The following is a 15,926-nucleotide window of genomic DNA, read 5'->3' as shown; positions in this document are numbered from 1 at the left end:
TTGGCTGACTATACTTTATAGCCTTCATTTTGAAAAAAAAAACACCTTTCATGTGAAAAATGTCATATTCGTATGCATTTAAAGAGCAAAAAAGATACACAGTAGCTTTGGAAAAACGTCATTTATTGTAAAAAAAAGATGTTTTATATAGACAATATTTTTCTTTAGTATAAAGTTTGCTTAGATGACTAACTGAAAAAAAAATACCAAGTTAATAGACTTTTAAGCTTCCAGGTGAATAAATGTAAAGCCTCTAACAACAAAATTTAAATATCATGAGGGGAGGATCAGGATTTTAGAAATGCCTGGGTGGGGCATGACCCAAAGTCGGGTGGGAACAACTCGGTTGAGCCCAGACAGAGAAAAATGAAGCCAAGACAATAGTTTTAATTTGATTGACCACTAAAAGGTAATTTATTTTTTCTTCTAAAATACGAACCATGAAATTAAAACTTGAGAAAAATGACTCGCTTCTGAAAAACAAAACGACTCACTTCAGAAAGAGAAAAACTTTTTTCCATTCCACAAGCTCCTTATTACGAATGAGCTTTTTCTAGACTGAGTTTGCGACGACACTAGCAACAAATTATCTTGCCTTATCAGGACAGAGTGACGTTCCCTGTTCGAATTCCAGGGAGCGAATGAAGAGTTAGAGAGAAAATTCTATCTTGGCTCAAAATGGATCGAAGTCCCGCAGTAGTTAAAAATGGAAGGGGGAGAAATTAAACAGCTCAAAATAAGCAGCGCATGGTCTTTAGGGATGGATTTTTATCTTGAGATGTTTCTATGAAAGAAATGGAATTGAAACCTGCATTGAAGGAAAAGGATAGCTTCAAATTAAAATGAAAGAAAATATGAATAGGAAATGGACTCAAGCAAGAGTTGATAGCCGCCAAGCGAGCTTGAAATAAGCGTGACTTGAAAGAAGAAATCAGAATTATGAGCAGTATTAAAAAGGTCTTTGAATTATGCGGAAATGTTTTGCGACATCGTAATATGAATCTAACATTAAAGTTTAGAATCTAAACATGAAAATAGACTTCCTACCTTACTAAGGCCTTCCCACGCCGGTCAGTGCATAAGGCTGCAACGATGCCTCTCAGGGGTGACCTCACCTGCGTCATCGGGCAAAGATCATCAAGGGATGTTAAATAAATATTCTTAAATCAAATATTGTTACTATAAAGTTCCTTAAGTCCACCTCTGTTTTTCTAGACTATATCTCACCAGAAATGCTTTTGAGACAAGTTAATCTCCTTGGTGTCACAATTTCAAGCTACTCTTGAGCGTTCATAAGCTAAAAAAAGAAAAAAAAAATCGGAAATAATAATAGAAATCTTGAAATTTTGAGGAATTGATAGCTCCAAATCAACTTTTCAGGAGAGTCGGGTAAAGGCGGATTGGTATAGCATACAAAACATCTGTTTTTTTTATCATACAAAACTCAAAAGGGGTTAAAATAACAGTAAAGAGAAAGAAAAGCAAATATATAAGTTATTGGAATACAATAATTAGCAGAAAATTGGACATCCAAATGAGTTCCCATAGCAGGTGCCCAAAAATGGAAAATTAATTTATGTAATTTTGAGGTCACCAGGGTATCGATTCTAATTTCTTTTTTTTAGCCCTGTAATTTTTTTTCCATCACAACTGCGAATAACTAAAACATTGCAGCTTCGTAATTCCATTCCAACAGAAACGTGGTGGTGTAGTAACTTGCTGATACATAGATTCAATACTACTACTACTAACAACTCACCGCAGCACCAAGCCACCTGAGACCAACATAGCAACGCAGCCTCCTGCTCCATCTCAATCTATTCAAAGCCTCTCTCTTTACACTCTCCCAGAAAGGTCCTATTTCTTTTAAATCTTTCTTTATGATATTCTCCCACCCCGACCGCGGACGACCTGTCTTGCGTTTAGCCCCAGACGGTTGGCCGAAAAGGACAATCTTCGGCAATCTGTCATCCTTCATCCGCAGAACCTGGCCTAGCCATCTCAACCTTTCTCTCATTATAGCCCTAGAAAGCAGGATTGAACCACGCCTTTCGTACAGCCTACTGTTTTAAACACGGTCAGTCAGACGGGTGCCCAGAACAATCCACAGGCGATTTCTCTGGAAAACATCTAGTAAAACTTCATCCACTTTTCGGAGCGCCCATGATTTGGAACCTTATTTGACCAATTTCATCACTGTAGCTTCCAATATTCTAATCTTGGTTAGCAGACTTATCTTCCTATTCTTTTAATTTTTTTTTAAACTGCGGCCCTGAGCCTTGGCTATTCTACTTCTAACATCTACACTGCTCCTATAGTCTTTACAGTTACCAAAGTAACTGTCTTTTTTTTTTCTTATGTTTTTCGTGCGTTATTACCTCAAAGCCTAATCTCCATACATGTTGAGCAAAATCTGGACTAAAAGGCACTAGCTTGGTGATCCCTGTTTCAAACCTATTCCTTTTTTACGGGCATTTTGAACCCGGGCTCCTTACAGTTCTCGATTCATAGAGGAAAAATCAATCATTCACCAAATATTTCCAAGTAAAATAAATAAAATAAAAAACTAAACGAATTGGTATACCAGTTTTTCTTGACTATTTAGTCTTACCTCTTCATTTTATCCGCACTCATTGGTAAAATTATAGTTAATTGATTTCTTGCTATCTCAATAAGGGTTTAGGTTAGGAAAATGAAACTTTCAGGGATGGGTCCACAGGCAACAGTACGTCCCGGGAAGGCATTTTGAAGTACCCACCTCCACTCCTTCTCCCTCTTGAGGGCCCTGAAATTTTCCTACATGACAGGTCTATTGAAATTTTGACAAAACAACATTTTACCTGAACTTTCAGTTACTAGTTGCTTTTCTCTGCCTTTAGTTCTGAAAATGTAATTCCTGTTATTTAAGTAGAATTTTGAGCCATATCAATGTTTTTTGTTTTTTTTTCAAAATTTAGGAAATGTATTTGCATATCTTTAAAACCTTATAAAATGGATTTGAGCAAAGTTATGAAGCTGAAAACAATTTTGTTGTACTTCAATAAAACAGAAAATCTATTTTGCAAGGTTTCACCTTTATAACACATACTTTTAAAGGTCATCAAAGGTCAGGGCCCTCTAGAGAGAGAAGGAGTGGAGGTAGTTGCTTCAAATACCTTCCCGGGACATACTTTAGTCTGTAGATTCATCCCTGAAAGTTTCATTTTCCTAACCTAAACCCTTTCTGAGATAGCAAGAAGTCAATTAGCTAGAATTTTAGCCATTCATTTTCCGAAACTATTCTAAAATTTTTCTCTCTTCATTGAAGCATTTTCAAATAAAATTGCTGTAAAATCAATAATGTTGTTAGTTCAAAATTATCCTTCTTGGCTTTGTCTTTTCTTCATTTTTTTCGTACGACCTGTTTAGCCAATACGGTTTCATAGTCTTTTAAGATCTAAGCAAAGTTTTGTCTGTTACACTCAGTTCATGCCGATGTAATTTTTTAACGCAAAAACCCTTACGAATAACGGATGTAACAAAATCACTGCATTGTTCAATGCAGGTGTTGAATTGCAAAAACTAGTAGGACATTACTTATACAGCACAGGCATAGGCTAAATCCGTCTCTAAGAGCCAAGACAAATATATTGAAAGGCCTAGCCTATGCTAGATATGCTTATTTAATTACATGATTTTTATCTTCTATGTTCATTTCTCCGGAAATGTCCCCTCCCAGGCCTCGAGGATTATATTTTTCTTTGAATCATATATTAAGTCATATTTTAATAGACGACCCCTAATGATTACTTTTTCATTTATTTCTATTATATGGGTTAAAAAAGGTGTCAATTCAAAATAAAGAATGTGTTTTTTAACGCCTCAGTGGAAATATTTTGATCCAGCCGTTGAAACGTTGCGACACATACAGTTACAGCAAAAAACATATAGAATTTGGTGGATCAAACCAAAACAATCGTTTTATCTTGAAGACATAGCAGTGTGAACCAAGGATTTCAAAAACCAGAAAGAAACCTTTGTTGGCGGTATTGAAGAAAAAGCATAAAGAGCTCACAAAAACACATCCTGTCTATTATAGAGTAATATTCGAACAAAAGTTTTATCCTAATCACAGTATAAGTATATATACACGAACAGTGGCGAAAACTCCTATACTCTTCATTGGAGATTTTTGAAACACATCAATCTAGCCTTTTCTTCATGACTCCACATCTTCGCGCACGCGCAATGACAAGTATTTACCGTGTTACATACGCTGCGATCAGTTATTACAGATTTGACTGAATGCCAAGAAGTAACTAAAACTAATGCTGTGATGCACTGGGAACTCCCCAGTCAGCGGGCTATCATGTGTCATTTTTGGACAAACTTTTCGCTACTGTTCGTATATAAATTTATGCAGCGATCCTAATTTAAAAGGGAAAACACAAACAGATCCTACTAAGAACAGAATTCCAGAAACATCCCCGTCCTACTTCAGGTACGTCTGAAGAGTTCTTTTCGGAGGGGGCCCTATGATGTTTTTTTTTATACTTTGAATAAAAATCTCATAAATTGGGAATAATTTAAGATCTCTGAAGGCGAGAGGGTGGAGGAGCACCCTCCAGTCCATGCTCCTGGCCCCCTTGTATACGAAAACTACAATACTAAACAAGAAACTGTAACTTAGGCTATTAAAAATTTATTTATATCAACCGTCATAAACAATAAACTGGTTAGAAAGAAGAAACACATACTTCCCAAACTCTTAATAATTGCATATATATATATATATATATATATATATATATATATATATATATATATATATATATATATATATATATATATATATATATATATATATATGTATATATATATATATATATAATTATAACATATGTAATTACAATTTAGATACGAAAACTGGAAATAACAGTAGTGTTCCCTGACTATGATAAGGCTTCCTCCATAGAACAGTTTAGCTCCAAACATTCAGAATATTCAGACGAATCTGAAAAAAAAACTTGTATAATATAATTAAACCTATGTATCATTAAACATATGTAATATAATTAAAACACTCCAAGAAGTTTCCAACGACCCTAAAAAAGCCTGAACCAATCAATCAATTTACTCATGAATTTTTTTTCCAATAACGTGATAAAACACGTTAAATGTACAAATTTGAACATAAAGAGCATACTTATTCGAAAAGCCAGACTAGATCTTCCCAGCTGTGCCCCCTCACGTAAGTCAGCAACAAAACCCCCTAAACTATAGAAATTCTAATTGCGCATTTATGACTTTCATATTTCGCCAAACTAATAAGTACTGAGTGCGAGGGATGTAAGAAGGAACCAGAATTTTCTTGAATTTCTGAGCACCTCTTACACAAATTTTCAATCAAAATGTTTTTTTACCCCCCCCCCCTCCTGATCAAATTTATTTTTATTGTTCCCCTGCTTTCCGAAACAAACCCTATACTTTACAAATCCTATGTACATGGCTGCTCTGAGTTCATCCCTTCTAGAAAATGACTTGCTGTTACGCTTGAACTTAAAATTGGAAACATCCAATAGTTTAGACAAAAAAAAAAAAAAAAAAAAAAAAAAAAAAAAAAAAAAAAAAAAAAAAAAAAGAAAAAAAGAAAAAAAAAAAAAAAAAAAAAAAAAAAACACTCATTAATAAAATATTCAGTATCATAGCAAGAGAATGTCGTTGGCACAGCGAGACTAGTTCATAGTAATATTAATATGTCTCCTGTTTACCTTCAACAGATAAATTTCATAACCCATAGATAAATTTCCTAAATTTGTTTTAGTTTACTAGCCCGTTTTTCAATAGTATTTACATATAACTCCCTACAAATTAAACTCCCTTAAAGTCAGAAATATACAAATACAGATTATTATTCAAGAAACTTATTTCTTTTAATTGCAGATTCCCCCATAAAGTCTCAAACACCCTTTTGTGGTTATTGCCCACTTTGGGATCCCCTGACTCAATCGGTCCTCAGTACAATTTAACAGAGTTCAGATTCTACCACCACTACTACTAACAACTCACTGCAGCACCAAGCCACTCGAGGCAAACACAGCTACGCATGCTCCTCCTCCATCCCAATATATTCAAAACCTCCCTTTTTACGCCCTCCCAGGAAGTTCCCATTACCTTTAAATCTTTCATTGACATCCTCCCACCTCAGACAAGGACGACCTACTTTCCGTTTAGCCCTAGACGATTGGCCAAAATGGACAATCTGTCATCCATCATCCGTAGAAGGTGCCCTAGCCATCTCAACCTTTCTTTCACTATAGCCCTAGAAAACCGGATTGAACCACATTTTTCGTAAAGCCTATTTTTGAAATACCGTCAGTCAGCCGGGTATTCAGAACAATCCGTAGTCAATTTCTCTGTAAAACATCTAGAAAATCTTTTTCCGCTTTTCGGAGCGCCCATACTTCAGAGCCATATATGACCACTGTTATCACTGTAGCTTCCAATATTCTAATCTTGGTTCAAAGACTGATCTTCCTAACTTTTTTTGACAGTGAAAAAAAAAAAAAAAAAAAAAAAAAAAAAAAAAAAAAAAAAAAAAAAAAAAAAAAAAAAAAAAAAAAAAAAAAACACTCCAAGCCTTGGCCGTGCTACTTTTAACATCTTCACTGCCCCACCGTCTTTACTAATAATACTACCAAAGTAAGCGAAGCTGCCCATCTGATCAATCTTTTAGCTATCTAACGTCACCTTTTCATCTTCACTTATTCCTAGCCTTAGTGACTTAGTCTTCTTAACATTAATTTCCAAACCTATTCTAGCACCCTGAACTCGTAAAACCTCTAGAAGTTCATTCCTTTTGCTCACACTTTCATCTAGGATGCTTAAATCATCAGCATAAATTAAACTAAGAAAAGTTTTTCCTCCACATTTGATTCCATGGTCTTCCATTGCTTTTCCTTAGCTCTTTAAGACAAAGTCCATCAAAAAATCTATATAAAGAATCCCTCTTTCTTAAAAACTATCACGGCGAATACAAGATACATATTATACCGAAGGGTGAGAAGGGGGTTGGAGTCTGTCCCTTCAAGTCTTCAAGGACTCGCTAGAACAAACCTAAAGATTTGAACGAAAAATGAAGTAAAATCTGCAGAGATTTACACAAGTTCTCAACAAAAACACCTCTTGATCAAATGGATCCCACGAGAACAAAAATTTCTTAGCCCTCCTCCACCAGTGGTTTTACATCCTATAGTTTCTGCTAAGGACTATTACTCCTTTCTAAATAAGAAATAGAGTTATTTTAAACGAGAAAGTTTTACAATAATTTGACTTCAGATAAGTTCAGAGCAGTATCAACCTAATGTGCCATTGTAATGATAAACTTCCAAAATTAATAACCGCCATCTACCTTGCCTCTTACTTTGTAAGCGCCTTAAACATGGTTTACACAAAAGCTTAGACAAGAGCCTTCAGAAATTTTAAATGCTGAGAGACATCTACGCATAGTATTAGAACAATACTTCGTCCCAGTTGTACACCCCTCCCACGCATAAGCTTTAAACCCTTCTAAACTACAGAAGTTCTAATTGTACATTTATGACTTACATATTTCGCTGAACTAATAAGTACTGAGTGCCAGGGATGTAAGCAGGAACCAGAATTTTCTTGAATTTCTGAGTACCTTTAATATAAGTTTTCAATCAACATTTTAATTTTCAATTTAAATTGTAAGCGCCTTAAATATGGTTTACATAAAAGCTTAGACAAGAGCCTTAAAAAATTTTAAATGCTGAGAGACATCCACGCATAGTAATAGAATATTAAGTAAAATAGAAAATATTATAGTAAAATGAATGTTATCGCTATTTTATCATAAACTTTTCATAACACCAGAATATACTAGTCTATTGCATTGAGATAAAACATATTCAAAATCGAAAACAAAGTGACCTGAATGCCAACTGCTTTATATTTTCCTCCATTCCCTGGAAAGCTTATTTTTACATCCTCTCCCCCACAGTGTTGAATCTTTATGCACTTATGAGGCAAGGTATAGGTATTTTAACTTAAAATAGTATTTCAACATCCAAAAGCCACCCCATCTGCCCTGAAATTAAAAGGTAATTTTAGGCTTGATCAAACTCTGAAAATACATTCATCCTTTGAAGAGTTTCTGAAAAAAAATTCTTTGCTAGCCCAAGGAAAGGGAGAGTAAACGATAATTGTGCAATAAGAATGGTAGACTTGAAATAATTCAGCTGCTATATCATACTCTTCATAATACAATGAATTAATTTAGTGCCAATTTTCTTTAACAGACAAAAGTTTAGCAGTCCTACCACCCTACTACTCGGCAATGTCATAGCCAATAAATAGAGCAGAAAAAAAAGAAAAAGAAAGACAGGTCATCCTGTGATTAAATACCTTCAGGCACCTGCCGAAAATTCCATGTTGACCACGTGTCATAGACTTTAAATCCTGCTTTCTCATAGACTCTTCTCGCATCATCCCCTTCGGCAAGCAACACTGCTTCGGTCATCCCTCTTGACTTAGCGATGCAAACAATACGACGAATCAATTTAGTCCCGATTCCCCTTCGTCGATACTTCTCATTTACAGAAAAGAAATAAACAGCGGCTCTACTTCCCTCATACTCAGCAATACCACAGCCAACAGCTTCCACGCCATCTTGAACCAAGAGCACAGTGGCATTCCGATCAATAGCTGCTAAATACATATCTTCAAGTGCATTGAGCAGAGACGCATCATATTTAAAATTCTGAGCACTTATTTGAGCAGCAATTATTATCTGATCAGGATTTTCAACAGGTACGGTGATAAATTCGTCATTATCTTTAATATCGACATTAGCTAAATCACATGTCATGGAATATCGGGTGGATAGGTTTAAGTTTGTTGCCCAATTGGGGATTTCATCTGGACGAAAATGAACGTCGAGTTGGGTGGGTGAAAATCTACTATAAATAACCTCAACCATTTCAAAATATTCTGGCGTGAAAAGGCATGACCATGGACCATACTTAGTGGCGGTACAACCATTCAGTTTCAATAATTGGTCGACGGCTGTGGTGGACATTCGAAGCGGATCTATAGCTTCTTCGTTCTTTGTCATTTCTAAGCCTAGAAAACAAGTGAAAGAAAAAGTAAATAAATGAAGAAAAACAATCCAAGCCAAATACTTTTTGACTTATGGATTGGTTTCCCATCATAAATGTGAAATTACGACAATGGTGTAGTAATCAATAAAATAGAAAAGAGTAACTAGTACCAAAAAAAAAAAAAAAAAAAAAAGCACAGAAGACTTTCGTAGGTGTTTCACCAGTACTTCTCGTTTTTCCTTGCACCGTGGTCACTGGATCAGTAGCTCCATATAATAGAGACAAGGAGTCGTTACTAGATTAAACAGGCAGCCGAAGTAAATAATTCAGCATACTGATGAAAACAACTCCCAATTCTTTTAATGTCAATGGACGGAAAAAGAGACCAATACCATTTTACTTACAGACCAAAACAATAAAAAGAGACCAAAATATTGATAAGCAGCATCCAAGGGCTATAGCCATAAAATAAAATTTTACCAGAAGACACAAAATCAACAAGTATCTAAACATTGGGCCAAAGACCCTTTCATTAGCCTTAATTCACCTCCCCCTTCTTCCAAAAAAAGAAACATAGAGGGTTTCTAAAGGGACGGAAATGATAGCGCTCTTGGACTCATGATTACTTTCATATTTTCATAGCTTCATTTTTGTTATCATGTTACAATTGACCGATTAATTTGTTATGTTAGAAAGACAGACGAAATTAGAGAATGAGATAAAAAATGAAGATATATATATATATATATATATATATATATATATATATATATATATATATATATATATATATATATATATATATATATATATGGAGAGAGAGAGAGAGAGAGAGAGAAAGAGAGAGAGAATTTTTTTTAACGAGAAACATTTTTAACAACAATTTTTTGCAAGGGGTCTTCTGGACAAAAATCAGGAAATTTCTTTCGTTCTTCCCTGCACGCAAGTATGACATTAAAGTTCTTATCATCAACGTCTTCATGGCGTTAGTAAATTTGACGGAAGTATATTAAAGAATAACAAAAAAGATTAGTAAACGCCTGTTAAAGAGCGAGTACATTTTTTTGGGCAATCATTTAGTCACATTAAAAATTTGGACACTCAGTAACTTAAATTGGACACAAAATTTGGCGTCACTGAACGTTTATTTTTTTTTGGTCATATCGCAAAGTTTGGCAAACGGTCACACCTTGACGAAGCCCGAGCTGGCTTCAGTACAGATCTCTTAACAACTTTGAATGTCAGCGGTCGACGTTCCAGTGGGAGCAAGCTGTATAATACCAAAATATGAACTTGGCTTCTCTTTCGCATCTTGTTTACATAGCTATAGCTTCCACAAATGCAGTTGAATCAGATTTGTCAAATGAGACACCACAACATTTATCCTTTCCGGGTTTTGGAGTGACAACTCGCATGAACTTGAGTTACCATCTACAGAGTCCGGAAAGGGTTTACTGACATACAGTTTGTCAAGGTTTTCAACAGCCATAGCATTAGAAGACTTTTCAGTTATTATCGTATATACAGAAGGCCATGAGACACCCTTATTGGGAAAAACTTTGAAATTCCACATTGAACTCGTTTAACTTGCGAGTAAGTGTCGCACTAGCTACCCCCAGAACCACTGGCAGTTAATCTGGTTGACAAATCTAGGTAGTCATCTTTTGTCCACCATACATATTAAATGCGCGTACAATATCTCGGCATTTGTCGCATACTTTCTGTCGATCAGTCGGTCACGTTGATACATTCTGAGCCCAGAAAACTTTCTTAACATCGATAATTTTTTCTGCCTTATAGAGGTAGAAACCGGGTCTATCATATGACCAACTATTCTGACTCGCAAAATGGACGTGGACTTGAAAAATTCATAAAAGCTTCAAGTGGGATTCAATACAAGCTTCTCTTTTACCATTTCATTACGCGATAATTCCAGAAAGGGTATATTATTCCTTAGGCTGTCAACAAGAAGGTAGCTAAAGCAGAATTTTGATTATCAATGAAGACGTCTGATCCTGCTCACTTAATTCCCGCAATTTAAGAGAGATAACTCCCCGCAAATACACCTGTGGTTATGGGAGGTACTCATCCCTTTACTGCTTGTTTAATTATATAAACGCTATCTATCAATAACTCATTTTCAAAGTAGATGGCATTAAACTCAAAAATCATTCACTGCTAAGGGAGGAATTTCAGAACAATAATACACAGTAAAGTAGTCTATTCAGTAAGTTCCAAATACCAGGCAACGCTTGTTTTTCCAAAAAAGCTTGGTTCTAACAATTTTGGATTACTAAGGATTTTCAATCAAAATACATAAAAATCTTTTTTAGGGATGATTTTAGTCACTGCCTTTAAAGGTCCTCATTTCTGCACCCCTTCTTGTTCACGGTCCGATGGAAAGACTCTATTATTGTACAGGAACAGACAAAATGGGTAACATTTAATTAAAATTAGTATTTTGAGTTTGAACTCTAATTTATTTCTTTTTTTAGTTTGATTACAGAGAAATAGTTTCCTTGTAAAAATGACGGTGACTTAAAAACGTTTCGTTATTCTTGCAGGCTTAACACCACGGTTGCCCCTTTAGGGGTAACCTAGTAAAGAACCCTACCCCATAGTAACCAAAAATTTAGAAACATGATATATACAAAAAAAATGTCAACTGAAGAATCACCATGTGAAGCTGATTCAAGAATTGTCATTTAATTAATCTTAATGGTAAAAGTAATTACGAAAACAAATTCATATAAACTTCAAAAAAGGGCTGAAACCCCGCAAAAATGACGTTAGATCAAAATGAGAACTGTATTACTGATATCTCCAGAGAAAAAAGAATCCCGTTTTTCACAAAAGAGCAAATCAGATTTAAAAAAAGGGAGGGGGCTATTTGTCTCTCCATAAATTGCACTACGATTTCCCGTTTCTCACAAAAAAATCCCGTTTCTCACAAAAGAGCGAATCAGATTTAAAAAAAAGGGGGAGCTATTTGTCTCTCCATATATTGCACTATGATTTCAGCCTTAATTTGTCACTCAGCATCAGTTAACACAGCCTAAAAAAAGGGAAGGGCTATTATCTCTCAAAAAATGAGGAAAATGTTATTGGCTCGCAAAAATACGTCACAAAAATAAACCAATAGAGTTAAAGAACTGTTTTTAACACGGGGTATAGGACAGCAGTTTCTCTTTTCTCTTTGGTTTAATACTCATATGGCTTACTGACATTACGCATTTGATTTTTCATCTATGCAATTTGGACAGAAATCATAGATAAGTGAGCACAAACCGCTGGCAGCTAGAATTGCCAAACAGTACGGCAGCTATGGCAATGACGTGTAGTTAAGTTATCGCATGACAACACTGCAATAATAGCGTCTGGTAATTACTTAAAATAAGAAGAACTCAAAAAATCGCATTCAACAGAGATTTGGGCAAATGGAATTTGAAAGGCTTGACAACTATCATGGATCATTTTTCAGTTAAATTAACTTACCCTCAAACACTTCCTCCTTTTGAGAGGGGTGCTCTACTACTGGGTTCTGTTCCACTTGGGGGGAGTTCACTGACGTTTCACCAGATTTATCACCTTCTACGACAAGGATGTCATCTTTTGAAGCAGTAGGAAAATCTAACATTAGACACAAAAATAAAGTAAATGAATATTTAGTTACAGGGTATTTCAGGAATACTCTTTTTCAACGACAATCAAAATTCAAACTATACAAATATGGAAAAAAAGAAAAAAAATAGGAAGGAGAAAGTTAGGGATTAGAGGGAAAGAGAGAGAGTAAGAGACGTTCGAATGCTTAACGGAAGCAAATCAGAAATTTCTACTTCTTTTTTCTCTTAATCCCTTTTTTGCTAGTTTCTGAGTGTAAGAATTCAACTTGCCGTTGAAAAAACGGTCTCCGAGATGGGCCCATCTCCTCCCCATAGGTCGGATATCTGTTAACTAGCCTGATAATAAAAAGATTACTGGACCTCTGTGGAGCCTCTCATACAATACGAGACAAATCAGGAACGCATTTTTATAGCCTCTTCAAAATAATAAGCTTAATCTGTTTTTTTTCTAACGCATTAGTCAAATAAAGTTAAATCCTATTGCTTTATTTAATTCACTTGCAAAGTATCAAACAAATTGCCTTTAAACACTTTTTTCTTTTGATCCCATGCGGCTTTATCAACATTTCTTTTTGACCAATCTTCAAACGTGGAATTACTATTTACGAGTAATTTGTATCCTAAAGCATGGAATTTTATAATTACTTATAACTTTGTAATAAATTTTTTTTGAAAATTTTCGGGTTTTTGTTGTCAGTTTCTGCATTGAAGTCTAAGAAAAAAAAGTTATTCGATTCCATTCTGTAACTTTAATCTTTGAAGTTACCTTTTTATTCTTCTATGAATAAACTAAACCACAACAATGTAAATTCATCCTAAAGAGTTGATACCCCCCCCCCTCAAATAAATAAATTGTTAAATGAGTTCAAAAGATCGTCAAAAATCACTGCATCAAAGAAGGAAGTTCATGTTCAAGGCCCAGAAATGCATTGCGTTAACTTAAATAATCTGTCTCAAAATGTGTAGAGGTAATCTTAGTGGCAACATTACACCACTATCCAAGCCCTACTAGCTAGGATATCCTTTTATGAAATAAAGAATAGGCTACTCTTTTTACTTCTTTCAATTACAGAAATTGACAAGATTGTTCAGAGTACGATTTGTTCAAAAGTCACATCAGAAATGAACAGAAATCAAAAGTTCTAGTGTCCTTTTTAGGTAACCAAAGACACAAGATTGAAATTAGCCCCCCCCCACACCCAATGCTGCTTTTTCCTCCAAAGATATCTGATCAAAATTTTGAGATAGCTATTTGATTCAGCACATTTGGAAAGTCCAATAGCTATGCCTTTGGGGATGACACGACCCATCGTAGTCCCAGGGGAAAGTGCCGTAAGTTACGCAATTTGCCCATTGTTCACATGCCGCGTCTGTGCGGCATTTTTAGGTGAGGGGATTATCTGCGGAAGGAATTTTCCACGGGGATAATTTTAGGTGGAAGGGAAAGTTTCCAGGGGGATTTTAAAGGAAAAATTTTATACGAGGGAAAGAATTTCCTGGCATTATTTTAAAAACGGTTAGAAATTAAATTAAAAAGGGTGTTTACACTGAAAGTACAGATCAAGATTAAAACTTAAAACGAACAGAAATTGTTCTGTCAAACAGTTCGTGGTAACGAACTGTAGTAAGGAGCGACCCGGCTCAATAGTAACCAAAACTCTAAAAAATGGAATTTTGATACCAATAGCTACATCAAAAGAATCGCATTTTAATGCTGGTTTTAAATATATAAGTTTCATCAAGTTTAGTCTTACCCATCAAAAGTTACGAGCCTGAGAAAATTTGCGTTATTTTAGAAAATAGGGGGAAACGCCCCCTAAAAGTCATAGAATCTTAACGAAAATCACACCATCAGATTCAGCGTATCAGAGAACCCTACTGTAGAAGTTTCGAGCTCCTATCTACAAAAATGTGGAATTTTGCATTTTTTGCCAGAAGGCAGATCACGGATGCGTGTTTATTTGTTTTTTTGTTTTTTTTTGTTTTTTTTCCCCAGGGGTGATCGTATCGACCCAGTTGTCCTAGAATGTTGCAAGAGGGCTCATTCTAACGGAAATGAAAAGTTCTAGTGCCCTTTTTAAGTGACCAAAAAAATTGGAGGGCCCCTAGGCCCCCTCCCACGCTAATTATTTTCCCAAAGTCAACGGATCAAAATTCTGAGATAGCCATTTTATTCAGCGTAGTCGAAAAACCTTATAACTATGTCTTTGGGGACGACTTACTCCCCCACAGTCCCCGTGGGAGGGGCAACAAGTTACAAACTTTGACCTGTGCTTACATATAGTAATGGTTATTGGGAAGTATACAGGCGTTTTCAAGAGGATTTTTTTGGTTTGGGGGAGGGGTTGAGAAGAGGGGGATATGCTGGGGGAACTTTCCTTCGAGAATTTGTAATGGAAGAAGAAAATTTCCATGAAGGGAGAGCAGGATTTACTAGCATTATTAAAAAAAAAAACAATTAAAAAATAAAAGTGAAAAAGCTTTTTCAGCTGGAAGTAAGGAACAGCAATAAAACTTAAAACAAACAGAAATTATTACCCATATGAGGGGCTCACCTCCTTCTAATACCTCGCTCTTTACGCTAAAGTATTTTCGGTAATTTCAACTACTTATTCTACGGCTTTTGTGATTCAGGGGGTCATTCTTAATGAATTGGGATAAAATTTAAGCTTTAGTGTAAAGAGCGAGGTACTGACGATGGGGCGAATCCCCTCATATATGTAATAAAAACATGAGAATACAAAAGTTCTTTACGTAAGCTAATTTATAAGTTACGTAAATCTTTTACCAATAAAAAGATTCGTAAAAAATTAAAAGTTCTAGTTGCCTTTTTAATTAACCAAAAAATCGGGGGGCAACTAGGCTTCGTCCCCCGCTCTTTTTTTCTCAAAATCATTCGATCAAAATTATGAGAAGGCCATTGAGCCAAAAAAAAATATGCAAATTTCGTTTTGATTATTCCTCTGCGGAGAGCCAAAATCAAAACATGCATTGATTCAAAAACGTTCAGAAATTAAATAAAAAAAACAAGTTTTTTCAACTGATAGTAAGGAGTGACATCAAAACTTAAAACGCACAGAAATTACTTCGTATATGAAAGAGGCTGCTTCCTCATCAACGCCCCGCTCTTTACGCTAAAGTTTTTTACTGTTTTAGAAAGAAGAATTGAGAGAAAGGGTCAAACTTTAGCGTAAAGAGCGGG

At 35.3% G+C, this 15,926-nt stretch overlaps 2 protein-coding genes across 4 annotated transcripts in view; both read right to left on the bottom strand.

Annotated features, from left to right (window-relative positions):
* LOC136027325 (uncharacterized) overlaps positions 1 to 632 on the bottom strand; it is a 31,210-nt gene extending 30,578 nt beyond the window's left edge. Inside the window, exon 1 of one of the 2 annotated variants that reach the window (XM_065704453.1) lies at positions 495 to 632. In XM_065704453.1, coding sequence (XP_065560525.1) covers positions 495 to 521 — 27 coding nt within the window. In that variant the 5' untranslated portion in view covers positions 522 to 632. Of the gene's footprint in view, positions 1 to 439 lie in introns of both variants that reach the window. The other variant, XM_065704454.1, reaches the window with a different exon arrangement.
* Positions 633 to 4,665: 4,033 nt separating this feature from the next.
* Positions 4,666 to 15,926, bottom strand: part of LOC136027324 (uncharacterized) — a 51,187-nt gene continuing 39,926 nt past the window's right edge. Inside the window, exons 7-9 of one of the 2 annotated variants that reach the window (XM_065704451.1) lie at positions 12,597 to 12,731; positions 8,407 to 9,123; positions 4,666 to 4,993 (exon numbers count right to left, since the gene is read on the bottom strand). In XM_065704451.1, the coding sequence (XP_065560523.1) occupies positions 4,932 to 4,993; positions 8,407 to 9,123; positions 12,597 to 12,731 (914 nt within the window). In that variant the 3' untranslated portion in view covers positions 4,666 to 4,931. The remainder of the gene's footprint in view (positions 4,994 to 8,406; positions 9,124 to 12,596; positions 12,732 to 15,926) is intronic. The other variant, XM_065704452.1, reaches the window with a different exon arrangement.

Source organism: Artemia franciscana, chromosome 5 (assembly GCF_032884065.1).
Source record: "Artemia franciscana chromosome 5, ASM3288406v1, whole genome shotgun sequence".
Classification (NCBI taxonomy): domain Eukaryota; kingdom Metazoa; phylum Arthropoda; class Branchiopoda; order Anostraca; family Artemiidae; genus Artemia; species Artemia franciscana.
This window is presented reverse-complemented; position numbering and strand designations above follow the sequence as displayed.